Below are 26,835 nucleotides of genomic sequence, written 5' to 3' on the forward strand. Positions count from 1 at the left end.
CCTCCTGACCTCGTCTCTACGGTCGAGTCCACCGCTCTACTGGTCTTGGACTGGTCTTTATTTGGACTCCTGCGCTTCTAACCTTGACCCATATCTCTTAACAACAGACGAGGGTCAGAACACAGACTGGCGAATGAAAAGCGCTGCTTTTTGATTAAACTCTTATTCACCTTGACCAACATAGGCAGCGCTGACCCACCCGTTCATTTCCTGCTCATTTAAACGATTCCGCCGCTTGAGATAAAGTCCGACTCAGAAGGTCTAATTCTGAAAGATTCGACGCCACAAACGTGTAAACAAAACCTCAATAATGGCTCCTTTGTTTTTTTTTTTTTTAAAAAAAAGGTTCCAAATAAAAACAATCTTTCTTTTGTTTTACTTTCATAAACTGATGTCCAGTCTGTGAACTTCACTCAAAGCCAGTCTACATGTTTTCTACGTTTTGTACTTGAAATCTTATGAATGGTACCTGTGTATGGGAGGCTTTACACGGCTCAGATGAGCCTTGTATCTTTAATGTTTTGCTTCTGTGTTACATTTGACTTGTATTTAAACCACTGCTGTCTCCACGGCAACAGCCAGGGGACACTTGAAGTCACAACTTTGCTACCAAAACGCAAAATATGTTTCGTTTTCTCTTTGTGGTCTGTAAAATAAATGACAGATTGAATGTGAAAGCCTTTTTTTTTTGTTGGCAACGAATAAAGTGCACTTCTTAAGTTTGCCTGAAAATTGTGCAATTTTTCATACGAAATAAACAGTCACACCTTAGGTGGAACAATCATTGCATGATGTTTGTTACACAAGCCGGCAGTCTTCTTTTAGCCACAAACGGCATCAGTTCCAGTTAATAGACTCTGAGTTTAGAGAGAAGTTAGAGAGGAAGACAGATGTGGCAATGACCTCACTTTATTTTATTTAATTCAAGGTTAGAAAAATGCAGGATTTTGGTCAACTGTAAGATGAATCTACTCTGAAGCATTAGAAATACTCAGAGCAAAGGAGAAATAGATGACTGAGATCATTGATGGTCATTTCAGTGATTTGTGAGAAACAGCTGCCTTCGTTCTGAGACGTAAAAAAAAAAGGTCATTACTAATCCTAAAAGAAATAAAGGCACCATCTGTGAAAATAGCATAAAAACACAGACGAATAAAAATGTGAAGCAGAAAGGATGAGACCAGGTTTTAGATTATTGCTCATAACTTCATTCTTTTTAACCGGTTTTATGTTAATAGACAATAAATGTGTGTAAAACTTATAGATGAAGGGAACCTCCATCTACTGTAGCTTTCTTTAAATATAACATTTAGCATTAATATTAAAATTATGATTAAATAAAATTACACGAGAAAAGCAAAATAATAATGGAAGTCATTTAAAATGCATATTTAAAAAGATTTTAATTGGTCTTCCTGTGTGACCCCCCCCCCAAGAATAGAAAGTGTTATTATTTTTGGTACTCTTTAGTTTTGTCAATCATTTCAAGTGCTAACAATCTACAAATGTTTTAAGGTTTTTCTCATTATGTAAACAGATGCAGAAAATATCAAGTTAAAGTGTGGTAGAGATATAAAAATTGAGTTTAATCTGTTTTAATTTAAGGATTGTTGGAATAATTGTGGCACCTGAGCACGAGCTTTTCCCCTGTAAATAAATTTACAAAGTTCTGGATTTGAGTCCCAGCGTGGGATCTTTCTCCATACTGATACACGTTTTATATATATATATATATATATATATATATATATATATATATATATAACACGTAGAACACCCTGTCATAACTGCATACTGGCTCCTCTCCAGTCACAATCTGTCTAGCTTTAATTAAAGTCCAATAATAGTGAAAGATTTCTCCTATTTTCATCTACATTAAATCTGCATCCTCTCTAAAGAAGTTCTCATAATTTTCTAAGTTGAAAAAGAAATAATCTTTCCACTATGGAAACTTAAAATAAAAATAAAGTTATTATTTGAGTAAATGTAACAATAAAAAGGGAGAAACTCAGGTTCGTAGCTCTGGTAAGACAATGAAAAGGCTGATTCATGGCGACTCACAAGCCACAGTGGATGCAGCTGCTGATTAGAGGCGCATTCTGCAGGAGCTTTAGGATCACAATATTTCTCAGAGGAGACGATGGCCTTGACTGAACCGGGCAGCTGACGGTTTCAAAACAAGAAAAAGCTCCATCGACGACCAAAACGAGCGTTTCCCCAACAGCCAGTTAGTTGGAAATATTTCCATGTGTGCAGAAACACCGGGTCCAGAAGGGAGGAAACTGGACCCGACCTGCTTTAGTAGTTGTAGTTTAATCAGCTGAGTCACATTAGCTTGATGGATTCCAGCTGGCAGGACAAACTGAGGCTCTGAAACTGGCCTGTACTGAGTCACACCGTCAATCCTCTAATATTTACATTGTTTGAGTTTCACTCATATCTGATTAAGTCCTGAAGACAAATGACTAAGAAACAGGAACATGTTGCCGTGGCAACATGTTCCTGGCAACAACTTCTTCCTGTGTCAGACCCGGAAAACGGCTGGAACCAGCAACTTCTCTCTGGTTTCTCAAACTACGGCACAGGTACCAAAGGTGGTACCTAAGATTTTATGTTAACTGTGAAGGTAGGAGATAGAAGTAGCTACATTTTATTAATCTGAGCTTGGTAGCGATCCATTTCCAATGTGGAACACCAGCACGTTTTGCTGTAACCAGGCTAATTGTCTTTAGCAACACATGCTAATTATGAATTTCTTATTTTTGTACTGTCAAATGATCTAAAATAGGGTGCTCTGTATTGACTAAATAAAGTACTTTCAGAAGTATAAAATATTTTTTTCCTGTTTATCACCAAGGCAGCCATATTGGATTTTGAGGTTTAGATTGCTGAGAAACTCCAACTTTCCTCCTAAAATCTAAATTCTGGCAACCTTTATTTTTTCCAACTACAAACTTGGATATTTTAACTTTAAGTAAAAAATGGAGGACAATTTGAACACAAATCATTTTCCTTTTGCTTTACAATTAAGCCTTATTTTGTGTTGCTCTATCATAAAATAGTTTGAGTAGTTTTGTAAAGAACTGAACATCGACCTAAAGGAGAAACTGAAAAGAAGAACTGTGTCAAAGTGATTTATTATTTTTATTACCTGGTCAACATTTCATCTTCATACAAGGAAATCTCCAGAAACTTAACATCCAAAGATCAATTTATACCAGCCGATGAAAACAATATTCAACTGAAGGGGAAAAAAAATAACGAATCGAGATACATAAATACGAAACTGAACAAAAAGAAAAGCCATTGCACTTTAACTCCATAAATACAACTCAATGTTATTTCTCTCCGGCCCGAAGCAGCCAAACAGTTACCAGAACCAGTACATTCAATCCGTTCACTGCTCTGGGTCACTATGTGCATTCACATCCACATTCAGATTATTTTCATCCAACAGTTGAGGAAAACCACCGGTGTCTCGGTGTTTTAGTCAGATTACAATACTTGGTGAACCAACCCAATTTCTGCTCCTAAAGAACCAATATGGAGACCAGTGTTTGCCAATAATATATCTGGGGTTTAGGATGGGCCTTCAGTAGTGACAGTGATGCTAAACCTAAAAAATTACACGAGGAAAAAAACTAAATTAGAAATGTATAGTCACTGCAAAAGTATAACAATTACATGTGTTCCTACAGTAGTGACCAGAATGTGATTTAAAAGTAATAAAATCATATTATAAGGTTTAAAATCAAAGTACTTGTTACTCTGAACTATGAAAATGCTCAGCTAGAACAGATTTCAAATGAATTATCCAGAGTGTGTGTGATGAAAGCTTTTGATTTTGTCACAGCGATTATACAACTTATGAAGGGACAGTCAAACCAGCAAACAAAATTTTGGTGGCTCGGTTTTCCTCAATTTATCTTTGATTGTCTCGTGTTTAGTTTAGTAACCCTGTTGGAGGAGGTTCTGCTCTGCAAACTCCCGCCGTTTGTTTCTAATGGGAGATTCTGACTGAATGCGTCCGATCGATTCAACCGTTTCTGACGTGAATGCAGCAGAGACCCTCCAGTCCATCAAACCCCGCCTCCTCTCTGCCGTAGCTAAAAGACATATACAGCATAGACAATGCATAAACACAATGGCCAGCCATGTACGAGGCACATATGACAAAACACTTTGCTTAGGTTATATAATACTAGATTTTAAAAACATACACGTAAAGTAAACCCCCGAAAACATTGATAGTAAAACATACAAAACTGATGGAGAGAGACTAACGGTTTCTGCTTTGTTTTGTCAGTGATTTCTGCCACGGCTTCGGCAGCTCGTCTTCACAGAGGAGCTACATGGGAGTATCAAAGTGCTTTAATCTCCTCTTCAATCCGTCCCCTCCCAGGTCTCTGCCCAGAACATTTCCTGTTTTTTTCTTTCCCCATGTTTCCTCTGGATGCCGCCAACACGAACCCTCGCACCCGGCGCTGCAGTTTGCTCAGCGATGCGACGGCGGAGACAAACCGATGGTCTATGATGGGACGTTGTGCAGCATAACAAAGAGGAGAGCAGACTCTGGTATAAAAACAGGGATATTCATTTATCAAACCGGCTACCGTGTGGGATGATGGGAGAAGACAGACACCACCGAGCAAAATGAAGGAAATTGTTTCCTAACAGGATTTCCCCGAGTCACATACGGCTGTACAACGCATGAAGCAGACGGCCTGCAGTCCAAACATCAGGAAGAGGTGGAGGAGGCGGCATTACGCATTTCGCTTTTTTAGTTTTGTTGTTAAAGTTTCGTATTTTGTCCAGCTCCAGTCCTGCTCCTTTAAAGAAAAACAAAAGAAAGAAATTATTGTCTCAATATCAAATTAGCCCCCTTTCTAAAACAAAACAGTTTGTAGATTTAATGGTTTTCTCAGGAGAGGCGATGAGCCGCCGATACTTCTCCGAATGTTTTCATATTGGATTAAAAGAGATTGAAGCTAAAATCTAGAGCAGGTCATTGCGACAGACTATTTTGGTCTTAATTGTAAAATTAGATTAACACCAAAAACTTTATCTCAGTAACTCAAAGCAAAACCTGAAACGTACTTATAGTGAGGTGGAAAATGTCTCATTTAAATCAGCCTGACTTTAATAAAATAACCTGAGTAAATTGAAAAGAAAAACTGTTTTCAAATGATGAGTCCATTTATGGAAATATAAAAGCTATCCAACAAAGGGGATGACTAATCTGTTTCTCCATGAATATTGTGCAAATTATGATTACTGCTCATAAATCATCCACAGAACAACTCTTAAAAAATACAAACTTTCCCTTTAAAACCTAAACTTTAAGGCTGACTGATGCAGAATTTCTATGTTTTTAGCCCTTTTTTATGTTTACATACATTTACATACATTTTTGCATTTGTTTTATTGCTCAACACTCTGAGGTGAAACTTGATTCTTAAATCAATGAATTCATGTAATTTAATCAATAAATTAAATGAAATCTGCATAAATGATAGATGAGGTGCAAAAACTCTCAAAACAAAACGTTAACCAGGAACTGACCACTATGCTCTTTGCTTGTTCGTCTGCGGCCTCTTGCATCAGATTGGTCAGCTGACTGAGGTACTTCTGGTTCTCCTGCAGCAGTCGTGGCGCTCCATCACTGAACGATAAAAAAAACAACAAAAATCAGCCTCAGTTTAGTCACATGAAACCCATTTCTACACAAAACAACCAACCCTAAAGAGAGAACAGACGCAGCCTCCTGTCTGCTCACTGGAAGAGGCTTAAATTCGATGTTTGGGTATGAAGTATAGTTTGGGACATTCTTGAACAGAAATCAGGTTTTTTTTCCAGAAATGTTAAGTCATTCATTAGTACACGTCTAACCCTGGACTGATCTAGGTTAGGAAGCCGAACCTGTACTGTTTGACCTTTGGTGAAAATTATAACAAACATTTGATAATTACCTTTAAATAGTTTAATATTTAGCAACAGTTATTGTTTAAGATATATTTTACCATCCACAAATCTGCTAACGGCTGATTTAGTTTATTTTAAACGTTTATCAAATGTAATATTTCCTCGGTATTTATGCTCAAATTAAAATCTATACCACAAGATTAAAACATTTTAATGTTGAATTTCTGAATGAATCAAAGTGGTTTTTTTTGCCAACAGTTGTTTGTCTTCATTTTGTCCACTCCTTCAAGATACATTGCACTAACTGTGCTTTGTAGATCTTCCTCTTCTAACATCGATTATGTTGTGATTATAACTTAAATTTAACCGTCTCAACTACTTAGGATGGAAAGCAGAGGTTTTAAATGTAGATTTAATTAAGATTATTCAAATAGAAAGAAATATTGTCAAATGCTCAGAAAAAGTCCAAAGCAGCAGAGTTGATTAACTTTGGTACCTTTTTTTGTTTGTAAGGCTCATAAAAGTTTAAGTTTTACTGGAGTCTTAGCTTTTTAGACCCAGTTTGAGAATTACAGATGCAGATCTAACTAAACTTAAAGCTGTTTACCAAGTAAAACAAGTGTTTTTTTTTTAACCATGTGATCAAACATTAGATAATTAAGGTTCACCAGATGTGTTTTAGTGACTGAGTTACCTGTCGTTGCGTCCGGGCAGGGAGGTCAGGGGATGAGGGGAGCTGACTGGCTGAGCCGACTGGGACCACTGAGAAACCTGCAGCAGGTGGGACGATTCAGGACTGGTTGCCATGGAGTTCCTAGACGAGTTCTGGGCCTGAGGAAACGACCCGTTTTACCAACAATGCAACAACAAACATGAACAGTCTCCATCAACAACACAGGCGGCCCCATTTCTGTGTGATAGAAAAGTAAAAATCCCGTTTGAACTTGACATTTTTCTTGACATCACTTTGTTTTCTCATTGGACAAGTTAAAAATCACTTTGCTAAGAATGCGAACTATTGAATGTTTTCTTTTCCCTTCTTTTTGAATTAGTTTGATAAAAAACCTTTATTCTTTTTGTTTGAGCTTGTTAAGAAATTGAAGAAAACAGTTAATCAAGGAGTCGAAATAGGACATTTGTGTCAGGACAATGCATTGATCTTACACATTTTATTTCAAAATCAAAAATAGAAAATCATAGATCACATGCAGAGTCTTTAAATCAAAATTCTGTCAACTTTGCTACCTTCATTTTGCTTGCAACAATTCTTAAGAATAGTACTTTTAGCGATACGTTTGCCATCCTAGACCTAGTATTGTTAGTCCATTAGTGTTATGGACTACTGTCCATAAGAAAATGGAAAAACAAGAAACATCTGGAAGACCGGCTGTCTTGAAGAACTGGACTGCACCTTTTCAAGGCTGAACCCAGAGAACCTTTTATTCTGCCTTAACTGCAGCATTACTGCCACCCAGTGGACGACCATGGCTACTTCAGCTTTTTTTGTGTGACTAAACTCCTTAGTGTTTTCATAGATCAGATCCTGTCGGACTTTCAGAGCCCACCTTGTGGGGTACCTCAGGGCTCAGTCCAGGGAACTATTCTTTTTGTTCTGTACATTTCCCCCCCTAAGCTAAATAATCAGGCAGTTTTCCCATCATTTCCATGCTGATGATTTTCAGCTCTACTGACATTGTCGACCAAATGTTGAAATGTTTGAGTTGCATCAACGGCTCTGTGACATATTGCAGATAAACTCTGAAAACTATTGCTTCTGGAAACTCAACAGCAACATGTTGGCGTCTTGGTTTCCTCCAACACATTTTAAGACCAGAGGAGATAAATGTTTCAGAGGAACCCAGACAGTGGAATAGTTTTGCCTCCATTTTGAGTCTGTTGATTCTTTCGAAAAGAAATTGAAGACTCATTTATTCAGACGGGCTTTTCTGTCTTTAAGTTTTCTTTTATGTTTGTTTTTATTGTAATGCACTTGGTGGTTTTTCCACTTGTCAAGAGTTTCCACCAGAATCTACTCACGCAAGCAATCTTGAGTAAATGCCAGAACTCTTTCTGTCTTTTGATCTGCATCTGCATCACGGTGTTGTCCGCGTCTTTGATGCTCTCCAGAGTCTTCTCGATCCGTGGAAACAAGTCAATGATCTTCTGTTTGCTAGTCAGGATTTTGCTGTTCACACAAAATAAAGACTCTGATGTGACAGAGTAAAATGCAGTTGTGTTTTCCCTAAACAAGAAAACTAGCAAATGAATATTCACACAAAGTCTTTTGAAATAATCTGAGAAAGTCTGATGCTTGCTCCTACCTGAGGTGGGTGTACAGATCTTTGAGGACCTTGTCCTGGTTCTGGACAGTCTGGATGATGGCCTTCACCATTTCAGAGCTGTCGCTGGTGCCATCCGAGTCAGCAGCTGAGGAAAATCAAAGATTTTAATGAAATTTTAGTTAGGGAACATTAGCGTTTTTGTAAGGAAGCTAGACTTCATTACAGACAAACTAATCCCCACCTTTGCATGTCCTTTTCAGCTGCATGTAGAGGTCTATTGCTTTTCCTTCTCTGGAATAAAACAGATTTAAATGTTTAAAAACCTTCCTTCTGAAGCTTTTTATCAACTGAACCTTTAAACTTCTGCATGTTTCAAATGCTTCAGCCTGAACACTAACAGCTGCTCCATCTTGTCTCCTTGTCGCCGAGCGTATGGGCTCCTCTGAAGCTCCACAATCTCAGAGTGCAGAGCCATGATCTCATCATCTAAATGGCTCACTTCTGCCACCTGCAGGAGAAAAAACACCACAGAAAGAGTTTTTAAATTAAAAACAAAACACATTGAAATGAAGTTTTGTTTGTTTTACTCTATTACCTGTGCAAAGGTAGCAGCTCTTTCTTCATTTTCCTGCCAGGCTTTCAGCATCTTCTCAGACGCTTTGGGCAAACACAAGACACTAATCAATACACACCAGCACTGATTCAGCTCGAAGATTAAAACAGTGCAGCCGCCATAAAAAACTCACATATCCCATAGTGCATCTGGTCGCTGTACTTTTCCAGGTCATACTGGATGCTACTCTTAAAGAAATCCAGCTTGGCCCTGAGCTGCTGAGAGAAGCCGAACATGCTGTTTTTACACCGGGTCAGGTTGGTGTTGTAGCGCAGGAGGCTCAGCCTGCAGGACGAGGAGAAACACAGAGCGTTTGTTTAAAGAGAAGAAGCACCAACGTACAGAGATACACACCTATAGGTCAGGATATAGCTAAAGTATTCAGTGGCTGAATCCTGTGTAGAACAACTACAGCAGAAAAATGCCTCATTTTATACTTAAAAATATATTGAGAAACAAATTCTGAATTTGACTTTCAAGTAAAATGTAAAATTTTCTTTTAATCTGGAAAAATATTACTTATTTTCCCTTAGCCCTGTCCTGGAAAAGCCCCGACTCCCTTCCTGCCACAGTTCTTCCTTACACTCAACTTTCTACCAATATGGTTGGATTCAACACTCCAAACAATTGGGTTTTTAATAATAACTTTCTGCAGCCTACCCTCATTGTGGACAGCGTCAATATCTGTCAAGTCAGCAGTCACTCATTACCGTTTGAAATCATTTCTGATTTGTTTTGTTATATGTGGGGTAATTTCACATATACAGCACATTTTCAGCAACAAAGCAATTCAACATGCCATACATGAAATAGAAGGAGATACAACAAAACAACAAACCAGATGAAAGAGCAAAAATAAAATAAAAAATGTTTAAGAATAAGTAGACCGTGATTTTATAAACTGCTAGGGGTTTCTCTGGATTCTTGTTCTGATAATGTTGATCTAAGGTAATGAGTAGTTTCTCTAGATAAATTAATACAAAGTAAATACAAAAGAATAGCTACACCAGGAGTTTCTCTAAATAATAGGTTTGATTTTAATTTTCTGAGAAACTAAATATCTTTTAAGTCATAATCATCAATACAAACAAAGGCTTGAAATAAATCACTGTGTGTAATATATCTACATGAGTTTTACTTTTAAAAAAATTAATTAGTAAAATTAATCGACTTCTTCATTCTATTACATTGCACCTATAAATGTAATCTCTACTAATTGCAATCAATACTTGGTGCTACAACCAGAACCCAGTTTCTTTCTTCCACCAAGTATAAACCTGGTTCCTGGACTCAAAGATGGCCGACAGCAGCTGAATAACGACTCACATGGCAGCTCTCTGGCCTTGGAAGAGTCTGCTGTAGTCGTCTTTCAGACCACAGATGTAGTTCACCGCTTCACCCCAAACTTTCTTCAACTCAACCAGAGGCAGCGACTTTTTTGAATCTTGGACTAGAAATAAATAAATTAAAAAAAACATGGTCTCTCTCAGCTCCACTCAGTTTTTATTTATGAAGCAGCACAACTCCCTAAAAGCAACTCACCGATGTTGTTGACTCTTTCAGGCAGGTGTCTGGCGTTGAGGGGACCAGAGTAGTTGGTGATGCTCTTATCAAACAAGTACACAATGTACTCATCCCACCCTCGCTACACAGCAGGAGAAAAGAACAAAGTATTAAACAAACCACTTTAATGAAACCATGGTAATAATTAATAATAAAATAAATATTTAACTCTATATTGTAATTGGAAAGCATACATATCTAATCTAAACGAAGGCAATATGATAAATAAATGCAGTCTAAAGTAGTAATGCAGAACTAAGTTAAGGAATAGAGTAGATATTAGACTTAAGCAATAATTTTATTTGTTCTCTTAAGATTTACACAACTAATTTTTGAATGATTATAATGTCTAAAGCTACAGAAGTTATTACAGTTGTTATTGTTGATGCCGTCATAGAAACATATACTGAAGATCTTTACTAACCAATCAGCCATCTGTCACACAGCTAAAACTTTGACCTGCTAACCAACGCACCACTCCGTCCAACGGGACGCACTGGTTGGCCGGCTTCCTGGGGTCCAGAGAGACGCCCGTCTCCTGCAGCAGCTCCTGGTTGACAACTTCGATTTTGGTTTCGGCCTCGATGCGCATCTGCAGACTGTGAAGACTCTCATCTGGACTCAGTTTGAAGGAAAGGACCTGAGCTGTGGTCATATTCAGGATGTGGACGACCTGAAAACCAGAGAAAAGAAGATTAACAGTAATGTAGTGGACAGCCAGAACACACAAAGCACCCAGTGTTTGGGTTGTCACAGTATTAAAATTTCAAACTCGGTACCAATACTAAGAAAAATGCTCAATACCACTTTAGACAGCAAGGCAACATTTTTAAGTTTCAGGCTTCTTTATGAATAATTACTTATAGTCTGACAATATTTTAGTTAAGTAGTGGAGAATTCAGTCTTCACTGGTTAAAATACATCATTTAAAAATGACACGTTAAATGCAGTCTAAAGTAGTAATGCAGAACTGTTTGGCAAAAAGATAATATCACTAACGGCACAGTCTCTTATTCTGTTTTAAATATATTTTACACTAGTTTGAATCTTAACCTTGAACTTGCTGGTTCTCCACAGTGGTACATTTATATTGTATTCTCTTTCCTCTTTATGAAAGTTTTTATTTTTGAATTAGTTATGTAATTATTTTGTTATAACCGCTTCTCTTCAGTATGTGCTTCCATTTCGCTGTTGATACAAATAAATTTCACTTATGACCATTTTAAGTTGCTTTCAAACATCAAAGTCGTACAGTTAGCTCGTAGCGTTAGCGCAACTAGCATGTTGCATTCTTCAGCATTTCCTTTTTTCCCCCCAGTGTCTGCCTCATAGCAAAAGTTTGTGTTAGCTTTTTCCACCTGTACTCGTCCTGACAGCAGAGCTTAAACCATGGAAACAGTAACAAATTGGGCAGAGGCTGAGTGTTACAGCAACAAGGCAATTTGAGCAAATTAGTGTTTTTGAACAACTATTTTTATTCTAGTCTCAATTACCTCGAGACATTGATTATTGTTGACAACCATAACAGCATTCATACAAATCCACTTCTCAGGTTTTCAGACCCAAATGATCCACAGCATAAAGTTGCTGTTATAATTACAACAACCATTATGCTAACCAGGTCCTTTGGTAACTCACACTCATATTCAGCAGGTCATCCAGCATCTCAAAGCACATGGGTCTCTTTGAGGCGCGTTGCACTGGACCGCCTCTCTGTTCCTGGTTCCACTTCAGCATCAGCTGCAGGACGTTTTCCAGAGGTTCCACCAGCGTCCTGCGTCACATGGGGAGAAACATACACTGAAAGCAAGACATCAAACCCTGTATCCTGCAGAGAACAGTATTTCAAGTGCCGACATTGTTACTATTATTTTTCTTTTAGCACGCTAACCTGCTGAGGTTGTTTGGTTGAGCAAGATGTGTTGAGAACTTGACTTCACCATTAGAATCTTCTACTGCCATGATGTCTTTGGGACCTTTATTCTTCACTATGCCAGCCCTGCAAAACAAGAAAAAAACGTTGCCTGATCAGTTAAAGAGGAAAAAAAAGAGTTGATTGTAATTTTATTTTTCATGCCTCTAAAGGTGAAACTGTTAAGCCCAACAAGCTGAAGAGTTCTTAGTTTACAAACATCAAGGAAAAGTTTAATCTACTGTCTTTACATTAAACTACACTAATCCACTTGTCCAAATCCAGCTTAGCTAGGATCCCAAATGTGTTTGGATCCTTACAGTCTTTGGTGTGTAGATTAATCAAATCTTACAAATCTTTCCGTTTTAATTTGAAATCCAAGTCACGATGCCAGATCGGGCCTAAAAAGTCCAACCCAACCTGACGAATTAATTTTCATTACAGGCCCGAGTTTGACAATCGTTCCCACGTACTGGATGAGGTGATCTTACCACTGCACAGGTTGCCAGTTGTGCAAAAAGGGACGGAAACCGCAGCAGCATTCAAAAACCATCGTTCCAAAGCTCCAGAAGTCCACAGCGACCGTGTATGGCTTGTTGTCAAACAGCTCAGGAGCCTGCAGAGGAAGAGGAGCTCATTTGACCCTTTCAGCAAACTGTTACACCAATTACTCTGTGGTTTGATTCTTAGTGAATCTGTCTGTATGGTTAATGGAGAAAACATAGAAACTCAGAATAAAATTCATTAAATGAAGTCAATATGTCACAGATTAGCACATATTTAGGTGTTCACCAGGTACTGAAGAGTTCCCACAAAGGAAGTGCACAGACTGCCCTGGTCCAGATCTTTGGCATAACCCAAGTCAATGATTTTATGAACCACCTGCAAAAGATACAGATAAATACAGTCATGCCAAAACCTAGAGAAAGTATCAGCCAAGATTTGAGCAGACATGCATTACTTTACCTTTCCACCGCAGTCTTGGAGAACAATGTTTTCTGGTTTCAGGTCCCTGTGTATGATCTTGTTTTCGTGCAGATACTGAATGCCACTTCCTGGAACAGAGGTTAGCAATTAAATTCAGTGAGGAGGTTTTAAAATACATCCCTAAATGCAAAGGGTGCAAACAGCAAGAGGACGTACCAACGTCATGGAGTAATGAAAGCACTTCACTTTCTTTCAGACCGCAGCAGTTTTCAGGTTTGCTCAGCACCTGTGGTCAGTTAATATCACAACACAACAAAGTACGTCAGGAAGAGGATTATTCTTTCAATGGAACATAATGCACAAATGCTTTAATGGAAGTGAATATAGAAGAAAGTCAAGAAATGCATTAGCTAAGTAATTATCCAAATTGGGTTGGCCTTTAACTCTAAAGTAAAGGCTGTTGGTGAATAAACAGAAGCCCCTTGCAGATTATAGTTCTGTAGCCAGGAGGCCCCCATTATGGATCATTTTCTCCCTTCACATCAAACATAAAGATCTTGCAACTGGGTTTGCAGAATACAGAGTTTCTAAACATTAGTTACATGAAAAATCCATGCTTTTCAAGACTCAATTCCCCAGAGTTCTCAGTCCTTTACACTCATTTTAAGATAAAAACAAAAGTCTGCTATAAATTTCAGGGTTTCCCTCAGTGTTTTATAAGCCTGGTGGGCCACCAGGCTTTGCCTGTGCCCCCAACAAACTAGGCATTACTTATTTATTTTTTAAATGTTTGCATTTTATAAGACTTTATAGTTAGTGTTCAGGTATTAATATTCCAATCTTTCCATAACACATAATTATCAAGTAATATTTTCAAATTTCCTGTTAAAATTAAACATTTTTTAACTCAAAAACACGACGGGCCGCTGGATGAATGACTGCTTTAGCACCCAACCACTGGGCTTAGCGAGTTTTCTGGGGGGAACCTTGAATTTACTGCAGATATTTTTACAAAGGGCACAAATTTGAATTGGGAACATGTGAAAACCAGTAAAACAAGGTATGGAGGGACATGAAGAAAGAGAGAAAGAACGAAAAAATGTAGGACACAAGAAGGAATGGATGCAAAGAAATAAGCAAAAAAGGAAGCTGAGACAAGAAATGAATGGCACAAAGAAGGATGAAATCCAAACTTTGATTAAAAGGAACAGAATGTAAGACACAAAATTTAGACAATAGGATGAGGAATGTTTCTCCATACACATATTTTCCATAATATTCCAGGCCTTTAAAATCCTGAAAGAGATCTTGTACTTTTCTAGGCCGTGTAAAGAAACCTAAGAACCAAAGAAGTGTGGTTTAATGGGCAGCCCTCCTGTAAGATGTGTGGGTTTTTCCCAGGGGAATCCCCCACACAGCGCTGAGGTCTGTGTGGATCCACATGCAGGCTGCTGACCAAACCCACTTACTGCTGTAAACACAAAGCTGTTGTGCAGCCTGTTATCATCTGCATCTGCTGATCAACATATTTCTCAGAACAGACAGACTCAGGAAGAGATTTTCTCTTGCTGAGGAGACTTGTGGTTTTGGTTTTGCTTTTCACTACGTCTAGTGCCACAGGTTACAGATACATGAAAACCTCCAGAGGTTTTCATGTATCTGGACGCTTCAGTTTGGGTTTAAACAGGATAAAATAAGCAAGCTGTCACTACAAGGTCAGACGTAACAATTGTTGAAGACTTCTGTGTCTCAGTATGTTTTTATTAAATCCATCTACCAGGGGTGGGCAACTCCAGGCCTCGAGGGCCGGTCTCCTGCAACTTTTAGATGTGTCTCTACTTCAACACACCTGAGTCAAATAATGAGGTCACTAGCAGGACTCTGGAGAACTTGACTGCACTTAGGAGGTGATTCAGCTGTTGGATTCATGTGTGTTGGATCAGGGAGACATCTAAGAGTTGCAGGACACCGGCCCTCCAGGACCAGGATTGCCCACCCCTGATCTAGACGGTTTGCAATTTTTAACCGTCACATCCCAAACTTTCTGCCACAGCTGACATGTTGGTCTGAAGCTAAAGAGCCATTTCATAAAAATCAATTTATCAAATTTAATGTAAAAAAAAAAAAGCTAAAAATGCTGGGATTCAATAAATTAACTGCACTTCTGCGGTGCGATGCTTAAATATGAAACAGAAATGCACTGAAAGACTGGCTGATGATTGCAGTAAATGCATTTTACATCTTTATCGACGTTCAGCTGGTCAAATAAAAAAAAATCCCCCAAATAATTAGAACTAGACAATAAATCAATAGTAATATAAAACCGAGGAGAAAACAAGATAGTTTCAAGGTTAAATTAATTTATTGTGATACATTTTCTACAGATAGGAGAAAATGCACCGTTGTGATGCATTAATGGGTTTAGATGGGAACTAAAGTGACACAAGTGAAACAAATGAAGATTATCCTCTTAATCTTAAATGTGTTTGTGTGTCACACCTTCTTGCATTTTCTTCCGAAGCATTTTTAAGCATTTCCTCTAAACAAACTTCCGTCAACATCCTCATACTTTCCTTTTTTAATTATGCAAACAAACAGGCCAAACTTTCCGCTCACTTATTTCAAGAGGAGTAAAGACTCTGCATGTTTAATATTTAAATCTGCTCTGGTATTCAGCAGTGAATCACTTCCTCAGGTTCCTTTCTTGTGAATTATATAAAATGTAACACTAATTAAACAAGAGAAAAACAATGCGTCCTGTTACTTGAGAGAGGTTGTAAGTGTAAAAGCAACAGAAAATGAAATAAGTATGCGATTACCACTATTTATGCATCAAAACAGGTGCAATTAAAACAACCATCACCATCCACTAGATCAGTGGTTCCCAAAGTGTGGGGCGGCGGGCGGGCGCAGTGCCATTGAAGGGGGGGGAGCAGGTGTATGGATGAATGGAAAAGTTACACAAAAGTGTTTCACTGTAAAGATGGTTTGTAGTGTTTTGTTGCAACATGAAGTGTGAAATAAACTTCAGTGGAGTTTGAAAACAAAATATGTGTATAGGTTTATGTAAGGTTGAACAATGTGTGCGCCCAGTTGATTTTTTTTTCTTTTTTGGGGGGGATTTTATTGTAATCCATAGGGGGACCAGAAAATCTTTGGGAACCACTGCACTAGATATACAGCATTTAGTTTAATCTCCTAAAAATACTTGTACTGACTTAGAAATCTAGTTTTCCTTACAAAAAATCCTGACCCCTGAGGCCAAATCTAGATGGAAATAACAGCTGAAATATTGATTTTTTGTCTCCTATTCTTATTTGATATGAAACCTAAATTTGGATAAATCTGCTGCAAAAAGAAAAATAATTTGCCTCACTGTATTGGTGTCCATAATTCTATTTTTTTTTTCCTAATTCAAAACAAACAAACAAAAAAATCACAAAACTAATATGGGATTATTAATATGTATGTATAATTACTATGAGTTGTTTGGGTCCTTTTTTCCCCCCTTACTGTGATGGAACAATGTCAACATTTTTCTAATATACATCACTAACTGACTGAACATCAACGTGTGGTCAAAGTCACAAGAAAAGGTAAGTAAAGGTAAATATATCTCACATTTCTCAGGTCTCCTTTGGAGCAGTACTCCATGGCCAGGAGGGGAAGCTCATTTAAGGCAATGGCGTTAATGTCCTCTGGGACTTCCTTTGCAGTCACAACATTATTATGATGCAACCTGAGTGAGAGAGACGACGCTTAGACCATCTGTAACTTCATTTTCATCTAAATGTCTTCAGATTACTTTAAATAATCACGTTGAGTACTAGACAGCTTCAGATAACGAAGACGGGACATTAAAAAGTGACTTACTTTTTCATAATCTGTATTTCTCTGCACCATCTGTCCCTGTTCCTTGGTGTGAGGTCCAGACGGCACATTTTCACTGCTATTTTTTCATTTGTTTCCTAAAAAAAGAAAACAGATTATAGAGAAACACTGTCACTTGGTGTCTTAAACTTTATCAGCAGAGGGATCTGGGGAGGATTCATTGCCTTGAGAAAGGAAACATTTTCCAGCTCATGATGAAGTTAGCATTACTTTCTGCAACATAAACCGAAACAACAATCGTGGAGATTGTTTCACGTTCAGCATTCGATCTTCTTTTGGTAAACACATTACTGAGGATCTGATTAACAAGAAATAAGGTTCAGCAGTCCAAGTAGGATTTTCTGACGATTACACATTTGCAACCTTTAACTGAAGCCAGATGTTTGTAGAGAAGACACAAAGGATGATAGTATTATGGTTCAGTGAAAGCAGCCATTGGTAACAGGAGAAAATATGGGACAACAGCAACATTATGAATATTAGACATTTCTCCAAAGTAAATAGAAACTACAAGTTGAAACTGGAACTGGTTTTATTCTAGATGCGATAACAATATCCTATATTTTCCATATTTCTGGTTTTAGGAATAGAATTGAAGACAGAATCATTTTACTCATTTGGAAACATCCAGGCCAGGCTAAAATAATCTAAAATCCTGTGGGAGAATGTGTTGATCGGATGAAACCAAACTTGAATTTCTTTCCCACCATTCCTAAAAGTGTAGGCTGCCCAAAAACCAACACTAAGAAGACCACACCCACAGTGAATTATTTGGGGTTGCTTTTCGTCAGATGGAAGTGCTTTCACTTTTTTAAACCAGCCTAAAGAACTAGGGGAAGGCAACACTGAAAGTTTTATAACAATATTTTGGGGTACTATTGTGATAAAAGTGACATTATGAACCATAAATGATTTCTTTAACGGTAGGGCAACTGTATGGCTGTGACTGTATGATGTAGCAGTTATAGCCCCACAAACACAAACAGTACTCTTGAGAAACATAGCAAATTGTAATATGCTTCTATAGGACAACAGGGTTTCCTCCAGAAAACTTGCTAAGCCTGGTGGTTGGGCGCTAGGGCAGTCATTCATTAAGCGGCCCGCCGTGCTTTTGAGTTAAAAAATGTTTAAAGTTGGCAGGAAATTTGAAAATATCACTTGATTATTATGTGTTATTTGAAGAATAATGCTTGAATACCAACTATAAAGTTTTAAAAAATGCTAATATTAAAAAAAAAAAAACTAAAATGAATAAGCAATGCTTAGCCTGGTGGGGGCCCAAGTTAAGCCTGGTGGCCCACCAGGCTTATAATACACTGGGGGAAACCCTGGACACCAGTCATATAAAAAAGTGTTTTTGTGTCTCTGAACTGCTTACTATACTCTTTGTCTACATCATGTTTCAGATTGAGCATATGACAGTTTTGAGATGTATTTATTTAAAAATGTCATTATTGGAATGTATTGTGAAGATAAATCAAAATTCTTATCATGATATTTATCACGATGTATGACAATAAGATAAATAATGAAGCAGGATTTATTTTCCAGAATCACAGGGAATCCAAGAATAGATGTGATATATGATAGGAATAGATAGTCTCCTACCAAACATGAGTGAAAGCAGGTTTTATTAGTTAATTTTTCTACACCTCATCTCAAAAATCCCGTTCATGTAGTAGTTTCACTTTGAACCATACATTATTCACATTAAAAGGAGGAAAACGTTTTAATTTTTTACTTCACAACCACTTGGCATTTTAACAGTGGCCCTTACATTTTTCTGAGGAGCTACATAAAAAGAAATGAAAAGTAAAGCGTAAAATATTGACAGTGTATAAGGAGTCAGTTAAGGTGACGATGACACTCACGGATTGCTGGAAGAGGTAAACATGGGCAAAGCCTCCAATCCCCAGCCTCTCTTTCAGCTCCCAGTCCCCGAAGGACTGGGTCTGCTTGAAGGGAGCTTTCTCCATCGTTGTGGGGAGAGCTGCAGCAAGCATAAACAACAATGGAGCAATGACAACCACAAACTTTGAGGTTATGAGGATTACAACAGCCCTCGCAATTTACACCTAGCTAAACAAAGCTACCAAACACAAGGACAGCGCTACTGTGTGAAACGTTTCTCTGTCATAGCAACAGTAAAATCAAATAGGACCTGTGTGTCGATGTACCAACAATGATATTTCTATTTTTAGACAAAAAAAAGAAATGTAGGACAACAGGCATATAAATGCTCCTAGACAGGCGACATTAGCTAACCAGCCAGCAGCTAGCTAGCAGAGCAACAGAATCCCAATGAACACCAGGAAATAGCCGGAGCCCGTAACTAGCTCTCTCTTACATTAGAACCGAAAGCTCGGAGGCCCGTAAAAACCGCTTTACTGAATGTTACAGAGTTGGAAAGCTACCGAACATCGCTTTGAGACTCACCTCTGGTTCCTACGACAGAGTCATGAGCCCGCCGGGAGAAAAAATGTTTCAGTGTGTACCTGTGTTCAGGTTCGCGGTAGCGCATCAACGCTCAGCGGACTTTCCCAGCACAGGCTCCGGCTGTGCTACTAGAAAACCAAGCCGCGTTGCGTTCAAAGACACTTCGGTCAGTGTAACACGAGCCCGGCTCTACTGCTAGAATACCAAGCAGTGTTGCGTTCAGTGACACCTCAGCTAGCGGTGAGATGGAACGCCAAAAATCAGTAGTTTTGCTTTGTCATCCATTATAATTTTGTTTTGAACCTTACATCTTGATGAATGTAAAGTTAATTTTAAATTCCAACTATTATTAAATGTACTGTATCAAATAGGGTACAGTTACAGAAAACGTCTTCTTCTTTTTTTTTTTTTACAAACAATTTCCACAATTTATTTACAAAATATATTCAGATACATGCTACACATTTCTAAAGAATATGGAAATCATATTGCTATCTCCCACAGACAATTATGTAGTTTCACTTTCACCTGTCTGCTGCTAAGTATTCTTGTAAATTTTCATTTTCATCACTTCTTCTTCACCCATCCTCTTCATGGCCAGCTGGAAGACTGATTTCTATATACCTTTTTGTAATTAAAAATGATAAGATTAAGTTAAATTATTACAATTCAAAATGTGCGAAAATTTGAAACAAAACCCTCAGGACTTCAGTTTTGGAGTTTACCTCCCCAAACTTCAAATTTATATTTATTAAATTGTAAAAACTAAACTATGATAAATGGGACACATTTGAAAACATTCTATCAAAATGTCATATTTCTGTATTGTTCCCATGATGGCTCACTGTCATAATATGCATAATTTTTCTTGCTGGTATTCTAGTGTGTTATTATTAATGTAAACATTTTCAGTATTTTTAATTAGCAAAAGAAAACAAAAACTACCATAAACTACCAACATTTGCAAAATTATTAGGAGGAATATATTTTTCCACTTGGAAAAGGATATTTTCAGACAAAACTGTTGGCATAACAAAAGTTATAATGAATTAGGGTACCATTTTTAGATCTAAATAGTCTTCCCTCTTTATGTAAGGCTATATTATGTCCAGGACATTTTTGTTTGGGTTAAACACTTTTCTTTTTCCAGGGTTAAACACTCACTAAACGTATTTTAACTTCCACACAATAAGATCAAGACACGGCCAACCTTTACAAACACTTTTATTTTTATCCTCTAGAATTCCCAAAACTGAGAAGCTCACAAACAACATTTCCTTGGTGAGACTGAACAAGGCAGTGACACATGTAGCTCACTGTTTTAGCATCAAAAGAACATCGTCTTACCTGCACCAGTCTAAAAACACACGGAGACGGATCAGAACTTTACATGTAAAAAGATTTTTCTGAGCCTCTAAAACACGACAGCGTTGAACAGCAATAAATATAGCCATTTCCTTTGTCGATAGAAAAAAATAAATAAAGGTGAGCATGAGCTTGAAAACAGTAAATCATGGTGACCTACTTAATATATGAACCCTTCATTTAATGTTCTAATATAAACAAAAGCAGGCCATAAGATCTCATGCTTTATTTACATTCAGAAATGATGAGTGATGGAAACATTTATAGGACAGTTCACTCAGGCGTGCATTGCTGCTTTAATAGAGACGAATCCTGCAACTTTAACCTCACAAACCATTTCCAGCAGCTGCTCTCCGTTTCATTCATTGCCGTTTTGTTAAATTCACTTAAAAACACTTAATGTATCAGAACAAACTGTCATTCTTCTTCTTTTTTTTTGATTGCTCCGTGTATTCAAACAGATTTATGCAGATTAAATAAAACTTTGCCTCTTTTCAAGGATTGGATAAGATGAAGATGGCTGACTTTTGGGCTGTTTTGAGAGTTTAGCCACATATTTGGAGCAAGAACTGACACCTAAAATGGTTCTGATTAATTCTGATCAAATGCAACCGCAGGACAAGCTCAGATACGCCAAACGTATTGCTCCAGTCGTTACGTCTAATAAGAATTTTATCCTTGAGGAAAATATATTTATTCTTTAAAATTACAGTCCCTTGCTTCAAAGCTCTTCACATTTCAGCATGTTGCAACCACAAAAACGTTGTGTATTTTATTGACATTTTCTGTCAGAACCAAACACGAAGATGCAGCAGCCTGGAACAAACTTCTGGAAACCTGCAAAACAGCCGAAACACTGGGCTACTTTAGATTAAGGCTAAAAATCCACTTGTTTACAGGTGTCTTTGATTAAAATCCACTGGGAAATTGATTAACATATTGATAAATATATTTTATGATGGCATTAGACAAAATGTAATGTTTGGTGATTGTTTCATAAACGGTTATTACAGTTTTATTGTGTAAAGCACTTTGAACCGTCTCGTTATACAAATAAACTTGACTTTGCTTGAAAGCCGAAAACATGAATTTTTGTCAGCGATCTGACATTTTCTTTTCTAAACCAGCTTTGCACATTTCCATAACTCTCTCAACTGTCTGCTGTGTTTCAAGAGCCGGTAAATTTATATTAAGATTACATCACACCAAATGGAGCTCATGAGTGTTTTCTGACAGCAACTGGTTATACTGGTTTACTTTGGGTTATCAGATTAAACACAATACGGCCATATAAAAGCATATACCACTCCTTTTGGATTTTTATTGGTAAAAAATGTATTGTTTTCCTTCAATTTCACAACTATGCACTACTTTGCGTTGACCTGTCACACAAAATCCCAATAAAATACATTTAAGTTTGTGGCAGCAATGTGACAAAATAGGAAAAAGTTCAAGGGGCATAAATAGTTTTTGCAAGGCACTGTAGATCATAGTGTTTTCAGTAAATAAAGATGATTTAAACCATAAATAAGAACTTAATCTGATATTGGACATTAAGCTGGTGCAGCACAAAAATGTAAGTCAAGCTTTTAACCACCAAACGCATTCATTTACGTCAAACATAAAAATGAAAAGCAGAAAAATGCAGTGGTTCTCAAATTGAGTTAATCTCCAGAAACCAGTTAAATGTGTAACAATAGGATTATTAGCTCATTAAATGTAAAACAGAATAAAAACACTTATAAAAATTGTGATTCATTTAGATTTTTTAGCAACATATTTCAACTTTATCTCTTTCTGCAGCTGTTTGGAACCCAAACATTTTAGATGAAAGTCCTCTGATGATTATTTGCAGATAATAAAATCTTAATAAAAATGTACAATTTTAAGAGCAGAAATGAGCTGCATTGCTAGAGTCTAATTGTATTGTAAATTAGTATTTTTTCATATTTTTAACTTTAATTGCAGAGTTAATCAACTGGATGATGGTTTTTGCAACAAGAGGCCAAAGAAACCTTTTCGAACTACCAGAGTGAGCTGCTGAAATGAGAGACATGACGTGTAGATGGAACAGTCATTATTTACGAACCTTTTCTACAAACATTTCCTCACCTTTCAGGTTCACAAAACACCAGGCAGTACGAGAAAAACAGCCATCACAAACAGTCCTTTAGTCTTTTCTGACAATCAGCTCCAAAACAAAAGAGCTCGTTTTATGCCACTCAAGACAAAGAAGATATAAACCCTCCAAAAGCAAAACTTGCAAATGTTTGAATTGTTGCTTAAAGATTACAGGTGAGGAAAAAGCCGCACACTGCAACAGAAACGTGACTGACGCATTAACATTGTGCAGCGCTGAGGCCTGAATACTAAATCATTCGCTTTAGAAACTGTACACACTGATATAACTCATGCTCTATGGGAACTGATGCTGGACGGAAGCAAAACCAAAGTGTCTTGAAGCTCCTCGGAGCATCCAGCACCGTCCCAGCATGCACTGCGGCTCACAAACGGTTAACACAAACAGGTCCGGTGTGTTGCGTAGCCCTGCGGTCCCCATCCCGTTCCCCAGGTGAGTGGGAGATGCTGTGCATATTCACTGCAGGTGCAGCAGGTGTGGTTATGGCTGAAAGAGGAATTACAAGTGAATGCTGACAGCTCTCCCTGCTGGTTGGACGCTGGCACTGCAGCTGCTCATAAAGCCTGAGTAGAAAATGGCTGCGCATCAACTACAGCTGTATCTCAACAAGTCAGAATACCATCGAAAAGTTCATTTATTTCAGAAACTCAACTGTAAAGTTAAACTCATATTGGACAGATCTTCTTCTGGTAATTTTGATGATCGTGGCTTAACTCAAAATTCAGTCTCTTCAAAATAAATAGATTTTACATTAACAAAGGATTTCTAAAACACAAATGTTATGTTATGGGTGACACGATCATGGAGAAGACTCAGCAGAGATCCTCCACAAGGGGTTTAAGTTACAAAAACATTGATAGAAAGTTGAGTGGAAGGAAAAACTCGCAATGAGGAGTTAGTAGTTCTACACAGATATATCCAGGACACTCAACATTAATGTCTCATTTCTTATGTTACGTCTGTCCTAAAGCAGGGGAGAAGTTTCTGACCTGAACTAATAAGAACAAAAGTCGGACATTAGCAGAGTGACTTAAACATACAACTACTTTTCGCTTAAAGTCGATTTTGCATTTGGAAATCATGGGCACAGACGTTGAAATAAGATTAGAAAGTCACTGAATCCACGTTGTTCCAGGTCCAGTGTGACGTTTCAAAGGCCAGTGATGATTTGGGAAACCTTGACATCGACTGTTGTTGGTCCACTGTATTTTCTCGGGCCTAACATCAGCTAAGCCATCCAGGGAATTTTAGATTGCTTCATGCACTAATGTTTCATGTTTTTCTTTCTGGAGATGCTGAGTTTATTTTCCAGTAAGACTAAGCACCTCACCACAATGCCAAAGGTAGCAAAAGCCGACTCAACGGCTGTGCTACTCTGGCTAGCAAGCTGCCCTGACCCCATACAGAGGGTTAGCTCTAACCCTGTCCAAGTGTGCACACCTTACAAAATACTAAGATTTGTGTGTAAAAAAAGAAAAAAGAAAGAAAGAAGAAGAATCATTCTCTACCACACTTCATCCTTCCACTCAACTTTCCCTTATGGAAATAGGAAAGTTAATTTTGTCATTGAATGTAACCCAAAATCACCAAATTGTAAATATATGACTCTGCTTATAATAAATCTATATGAGTTTCACTTTGTGAATTGAATTGCTGGAGAAAAAAAAACTTTTCAATGATATTTAACTTCTGTGAGATACACCTGCATGCTATGAGGTGTCTATGGCTACTAAAAATACCCAAGCTATTCCACTCTAAACAACTTCCAAAGTTTCTTTGTTTCCTCTTCTATAATTTATTTTTTTATTTTTCATGTTCCTTGCTCTCTTCATGCACCTTTCACAACATCTTCAGCCCCAATCCAAATAAAATCATGCTAATAGGTTTCAGCGTTGGAAAGCTTTCTAATGCAACCGACTAAATTAGTGTAACCTGTCAAAAATAACCTTTCTAAATACTTAATAATAATAATAATAATAATAAAAATCACATGATTATCATTCAGCCCTTTTTGGGACTAGCAAGAAGTTTTCTGTGTTTGCTCGTAATGCATCTTCACAATAGTGTACTGAATATATTGCAAATATACCGTCATGTATCCTACAATATAAGCAGGTGCATTATATACTGTACAACACGTCCTGGATAGCAAGTTTCCTTTATCGTATTTGATCGTATGCTCGTACACTGAAGGGAGCGGGGGTCAACAACAACAGACGACTGAAAAATACCTTAAAAATATCAACATTCAGGGTCTGCCCGGTGAGTGTTGGCGTGGAAATGAGCGGTACAGACAGGAGGTACACGTGTTGGGTATGGCACAGGCAGGAGAATGACTGAACAGCCCCAGGGAGAAACTCTGACTCTCGGTTTTTGTTTTTGTTTTTATGTCTAAGTAGTAAAAGCCCTAAGAGAAGCTGTGCTGGATGCAGGCATGCGTATCACAGCAGGAAAAACAAAACAAAAACATTCACCCAAGAAAGAAAACTGAAGCACATCACTGGACATAAGCAAAAGCAAACAGGAGAAAAGATATGTTCAAGTAGAGCGAAAAAAAACCTCTCTCTTTGCTTGAGATGCAGTTTTGGAGCTGCATCGCACCGAGAACTTCTGCGGACGTCGGCTCTAGCTGTCCAGAAGAAAAAAAAACAGCAGCCGCGTTGTCTCGTCACGGCGTTTCTCTGCAGCAATGCTGATTGAACTTCACACCGCCCTTACTGGAGCTAAAAGCTGTGATTCCCAACTCGTGTGTGTGGAATGTGAACGCGTCGTGAGGATAAACAGGAAAAAAGGAGCTGGAATGTAGAGGCTCCAAAAAAACGTAGTGATGCTTTAAAAGTCTATTACAGCGCTTCACGTCGGAGTGGCGGTACGACTAAAAACCAAATCTCGAGTCATCTATAATGAGATGACAGTTAAAAGAGTGTAAACATGTTTGGTCCCTAACAGAGTTGAAGGGTCATGGAAAAAGTTGTGAGGATGTGGCTGGAGAGGCGCCCTGAAAGAAGAAAAGGGAGGGGAGAAAGGAAAGGATGCTGAATGTAGGTCCCTGTGGTGTCCCATTTGATCTGGAAGCATCCTTTTTAAGGAACTGTGCCGTTTGCTGCTGCTGCATCCAGCGCCTGTCCTCAAAGACACCTCCTCCTCCCTGACCTCACAGCTGTTCCCCCCACCTCCTGCACCAACATCCTCGCTGGATCTGCACCTCCTCGGCCACACGAGAAGACTGGGGTGCCAGGTGGGGCGTCATGGTAGCGGGAAGGCGTGGGGTAAGACCCTCACCCTGCTCCCCCTTCAAGCAGAGCTCCGAACCCTCCTGGATCTCAAATAAAAGCCTTCGCTGGGAGACAGCCTGCCGCTGGGAGAGCGACATCATGCCGCTCCCGGCGCCCCCACCGCGCTTCACTTCTTGACAGCCTGTCTGTAGCTGTTCCTCTGTCCTTCCTGTCGAGGTTTGCTGCTGCTGCAGGCGCTGGCTTTACTGCTAGTGCCCCTGCTGCTGCTGGCCTGGCTGGCCAGGCTGCTGTCCTGCAGCGTGGGGCTGGAGTGCGCCCTCTGCAGGCTGCTGTCCTCCAGGAGCAGCGACTCGAACACAGAGAGGTCCTCCTCGCCGCTTCGGATCTTGGCCCGCAGCAGCATGATGTATGTCCCATACCGAGTTTTCTGAGGAAGTGCGACAGAAGAAAACGTCTGAGGACATTACTTGTGTAATGAGTGATACTGATTACTCATAGCTGAAATTAGAGATTGTTACAAGAAGGTGCAAAAGTTTTAGGAATTTAAA

At 38.4% G+C, this 26,835-nt stretch overlaps 2 protein-coding genes across 7 annotated transcripts in view; both read right to left on the minus strand.

Moving 5' to 3' along the window:
- Positions 1–3,118: 3,118 nt before the first annotated feature.
- On the minus strand, positions 3,119–19,694 carry LOC102221657 (inhibitor of nuclear factor kappa-B kinase subunit alpha-like). 2 transcript variants are annotated; one of them, XM_005805366.3, is made up of 22 exons: positions 19,547–19,694; positions 18,982–19,100; positions 17,093–17,187; positions 16,841–16,958; positions 13,436–13,505; positions 13,259–13,347; positions 13,085–13,174; positions 12,784–12,908; positions 12,272–12,379; positions 12,019–12,154; positions 10,856–11,053; positions 10,360–10,462; positions 10,144–10,267; positions 8,951–9,102; positions 8,800–8,861; positions 8,603–8,712; positions 8,446–8,495; positions 8,244–8,349; positions 7,960–8,107; positions 6,617–6,753; positions 5,563–5,662; positions 3,119–4,829 (listed from the first exon to the last, which is right to left on the minus strand). In XM_005805366.3, exons 1-22 carry the CDS (start codon positions 19,629–19,631, stop codon positions 4,764–4,766), a joined length of 2,391 nt encoding a protein of 796 aa, XP_005805423.2. In that variant the 5' UTR covers positions 19,632–19,694; the 3' UTR covers positions 3,119–4,763. The 2 variants fall into 2 exon arrangements, with proteins under 2 accessions (XP_005805423.2, XP_023197124.1); XM_023341356.1 differs by having other exon boundaries at positions 19,606–19,676.
- Positions 19,695–20,752: 1,058 nt separating this feature from the next.
- Positions 20,753–26,835, minus strand: part of LOC102236168 (PH and SEC7 domain-containing protein 1-like) — a 96,707-nt gene continuing 90,624 nt past the window's right edge. For all 5 annotated transcript variants that reach the window (XM_023340723.1, XM_023340722.1, XM_023340725.1 and 2 more), the window contains one exon: positions 20,753–26,714. In XM_023340723.1, the coding sequence (XP_023196491.1) occupies positions 26,454–26,714 (261 nt within the window). In that variant the 3' untranslated portion in view covers positions 20,753–26,453. The remainder of the gene's footprint in view (positions 26,715–26,835) is intronic.

Source organism: Xiphophorus maculatus, chromosome 10 (genome assembly GCF_002775205.1).
Source record: "Xiphophorus maculatus strain JP 163 A chromosome 10, X_maculatus-5.0-male, whole genome shotgun sequence".
Lineage (NCBI taxonomy): Eukaryota > Metazoa > Chordata > Actinopteri > Cyprinodontiformes > Poeciliidae > Xiphophorus > Xiphophorus maculatus.